Source organism: Trypanosoma conorhini (assembly GCF_003719485.1).
Source record: "Trypanosoma conorhini strain 025E chromosome Unknown Tco_14.4_contig_00595, whole genome shotgun sequence".
NCBI lineage: Eukaryota > Euglenozoa > Kinetoplastea > Trypanosomatida > Trypanosomatidae > Trypanosoma > Trypanosoma conorhini.
In genome coordinates this window covers 1,775-5,315 of record NW_021704668.1, presented here as the reverse complement: position 1 = coordinate 5,315, position 3,541 = coordinate 1,775, and the positions used below count along the sequence as shown (strand labels likewise).

General features: G+C 55.7%; 1 protein-coding gene across 1 annotated transcript, besides 6 other annotated features; it reads left to right on the top strand.

Annotated features, from left to right (window-relative positions):
• Positions 1–38: a microsatellite.
• A 43-nt stretch (positions 39–81) lies between these two features.
• Positions 82–107: a microsatellite.
• Positions 108–255: 148 nt separating this feature from the next.
• Positions 256–274: a microsatellite.
• Positions 275–409: 135 nt separating this feature from the next.
• Positions 410–477: a microsatellite.
• A 174-nt stretch (positions 478–651) lies between these two features.
• Positions 652–683: a microsatellite.
• Positions 684–901: 218 nt separating this feature from the next.
• Positions 902–935: a sequence feature (A-rich).
• Positions 936–992: 57 nt separating this feature from the next.
• On the top strand, positions 993–3,467 carry Tco025E_07567 (putative RNA-binding protein; the record flags this gene model as incomplete). The annotated part of the gene is made up of 1 exon (XM_029374432.1): positions 993–3,467. The coding sequence occupies one exon, from the start codon at positions 993–995 to the stop codon at positions 3,465–3,467; it is 2,475 nt and encodes an 824-aa protein (XP_029225550.1).
• Between the last annotated feature and the right edge of the window lie 74 nt (positions 3,468–3,541).

Sequence of the window (3,541 nt, the reverse complement as noted above, 5' to 3'; positions counted from 1 at the left end):
TATATATATATATATATATATATATATATATATATATACGTGTATTCTCTGAGCGTCACCCTCCCCTCCCCCCCTTTTTTTTGTGTGTGTGTGTCTGTCTGTGCGTGGGCCGCTGAGGTGGTGCAGAAGAGCAGAATAAGTGCGTGAAGCGGAAGAGGCGAGAGGGATAAGGAGAAGTTGACCGACGAGTTGAGAGCGACCGGCTGCGTGTGTTGTGCCTGCATCGCCCAGCCGGGAGACGAAGAGCCAGCCTCCCATACACACACACACACACCATTGTCTCTGTACGGCTAGTTAGGAACCTTTTTTTGTTTGTTTGTTGGTGCTGGAGTTGCCCCCTCCCCCTTCGCTTTCCCCGTGCAAAGTAGCAGCGACACAGCGTCCGCAGAGGGCCAAAGCCAGTGACCACTTTTTCTTGTGTTGTTGTTTGTCTTTTTTTTTGTTTTGGCTTGTTGAATTTTTTTGTTTGTTGTTGTTTCCCCTCGGGCTGCCTCCGCTCGTTTTTGTGCTTTTTTGTGGGCGCCCAGACACGGTGCGCGTTTCCGGCCGCTCAGCCTGCGCACGTGCACAAACACCGGCGGCTGCTGAGTCTCCGGCAGGAAGTGCGCAGCAAGTTTTTCTGCGTGGGAGCGAAAACACACGTGAGGTGTGAAAAGCAAACAAAAAAGAAGAAGAAAAAAAAACATCAACAACTTGCGAAGGGATCGGCGCTGCAAGCGCCCCCCCCGTCGCTCATCTCGCAAGGAAGCATCCGCTGCTCTGCCGCCACCGGCGCCAGCAGCGGGGGATACGCGAGGCAATAAAGGCACCTACTTGCGGTTGCGCGCGCATATATCAATTTCAATATTATAGAAGGGCATACGCGGCGCTCAGTCGGTAGGGAGAGGAAGCGGTTGGCGTCTTCTTGAGTTATTTATTTGTTTATTTTTTTTTTACTGTTGGGGGGTTTGTTTTTCGTTTTGGCTCGTGGTGTTTTGTCGAGTCGTCGTGCGATGAAAGGGGGCGAGGAATCATCGCCAATACCGGACGCCGACGAGGGGCTTGCCGGGCCGCCGCAGGCGCAGTCGCGCCTCGTTCAGCCGGGGAGCAGCCTGCGGCGGCCCGTCCCCGGCTCCGGACCGAATGACGGCGAGGGAGGGGCAGAGGCGCGAGAGCGGCCTGCGGCCACGAGGATGCCCGCGGGGGCGAGTGACGGTGCTGCTCTGATGGGGCCAAAACGAGGCTTCGCGGTCGCGGCGTGTGAGGCCGACCAGAGTACGCGGCAGGCAGGACACGAGTCTCAGCGGCCATCCTCCGCGTGCCAGGCAGATGCGTTTATATCCAAGCTGAACCCAAACGCCAAGGAGTTTCGGGCGCCTTGTTTTCAAATTAATGGAGCTTGGGCCGCAACTTCGGCGCCCATGTTGCATTCGACACCATTTTGCGAGTCTGGGCCCTTGGCGGCTGTGGCGCTCCCTGCAGGACCCACAGCGGCCGCAACGCCGTGGCAAGCAGGCGCAGTAACTGGCTCTGAATCACTCCCTGCCCCCGATCGCGGGGCGCAAGCACAGAGGTGGCCGCATGCCTCAGCGTCTCCAATAACGCCAAACTCGCATGACCCCACCGCCGTGCCTTCCACCGCGTTGACGCCAGACGTCAATGCAGAACAGACCATGGACAAGTACGTTGAATATTGCCGTGGCAACGGATACCACCTTGTGAGCGTCTCCAACCTGGATCCTAGCACCACGCAGAAGGAATTGCTGGACATATTTTTCCCATTTTCCGCCCTTAATGCCAAGTTGTTGCCACCGCACTGCCAAGCACAGCACCCTTCTCGTGCGGGAGTGGTGTTTTTCCCTTGCAGGGGCACGGCGGAGTTGGCCGTTGGAAAGTTCGATAATTTTGTTCCGCGCAAACAACACAGTCAGCTGAAGGTGCGGTATTTAGGTCCGGATGCGTCGGAGGCTGGGACACACGACACACTGGTGTCCTCCGCTAACTCCGCAAAACCGTTGACTACCGGCCAGCAACACTCGCAACCGCCGTCAGAGAGGCCGCGAGGCGCTTCACGGCAACCTTCGCGTCCTCGTAAGCAATCAGAGCGGGATAGCATACACGAAGCCATGCTGCAATTTGTGATGAGTGGCAAGGAGTTGCCTTATAACGGGGACATTAAACACTTTCTGGCTCTTCATGGCCTGAATGCAGCGAATGCGGAGAGAGTGCTACAATCCAATTTTGTCTGTAAAGGGGCAAAGTGGCATCGTATATGGACAATGAATCCCACTCCCTCCCCCGTCGCCACAAATGCGCCCAAAACAGTCAGTGCCCTAGTCGGGTTCACACAGGAGTCCGTCGCGAAGGAGGTGGCAGCGTGGGTGCAACAGCAAAATCGAGGCGAAGACAAGATACAGGAGGTGGATATTGTGTATCTTAATAGTCTGGAGTTTGCCTGCAAGAAACCTTCGATTGACACGTCGGAGGTGCACGGTGTCACCCGCGCCGCTACCAATAACAGCAGTCAGGCGACTGTTTGTCCTAATTCAAATATGATGTTCCTTGGAAACGATGATGTGTTGCATCCTCGCAGCCACAGCGACCCCAGCCTGCCCCGGGCTGGCGTTCACAGCCACGCCCCAAATACAGAGAATGGGACACCATCCAGTTCCTTGCACGGCGGTCATGCTGCGGAGCTGCACCCTGCCGCTGTCGAATTTGGTGCTGAGCCGCGCCGCAGTGGTGTGGCAGGATTTGGTAAGGAAGCCAAGAGCCGTGAAGAGGTGGAGAAATGGGTCTGTCCTGTTCAGACGACACCGTCGAGACCGATGAATGCTCGCCAACTGCGAGAAGGCGGGAGCCCACAAGCGACGAAGATACTTGCCCCTGCCTTTTCTCACTCCGGCATGGCGGAGAGTTTGTCCAGTGCGGTGCCTGGCGCCAAGTTAAATGAGATGGTTGCGGCTGTGCAAAAGAAGCTCAAAGAGCCTGCCCTGAACGACAAGCAGCTGATGGAGCAGATGTGGCGGGTAATCACGCACCCAGATACCACGAACAAGGTGGTTGAGCAGCTGGCCTCCGTCATTACCGGGACTCTGACTGAAAAGAAGCAAAATGCGGGAACACTCTCTACACCACTAGCGAATGCATTGGTTTTGCTGCATGAGAAGCTGAATATTCCGCGGAATGGCTCGAATGACGTGAACATGGAGGAGGGTCTTTGCAACCCCGATGTGAGGAGGTACATGGATTACATGTTATTGATAGCACGCGCCCTGATTCTTCTATTTACGGATGAAACGAAGCCGCCTGAACTACGCAAAGTTGCCGCTGTGTTAAGCGGGTACATGTTTCGATTTTCCTGCCTCAGAGACCAGACCCCGTACACGCTGTCCGTGTCACTCATGAATCGGCATAAGGCTGCGCTGGATGACGCCCGCAAATACATGAAGAGGCGACTCATGAGCAAAAAATTTTGCGACGTTTGAGGAGATGGAGGAGAAGAAGCACGAGCCGTGGCTAACGCTGCTGGACTGCCTAGAGCTGATGACGTCGGTTTGGC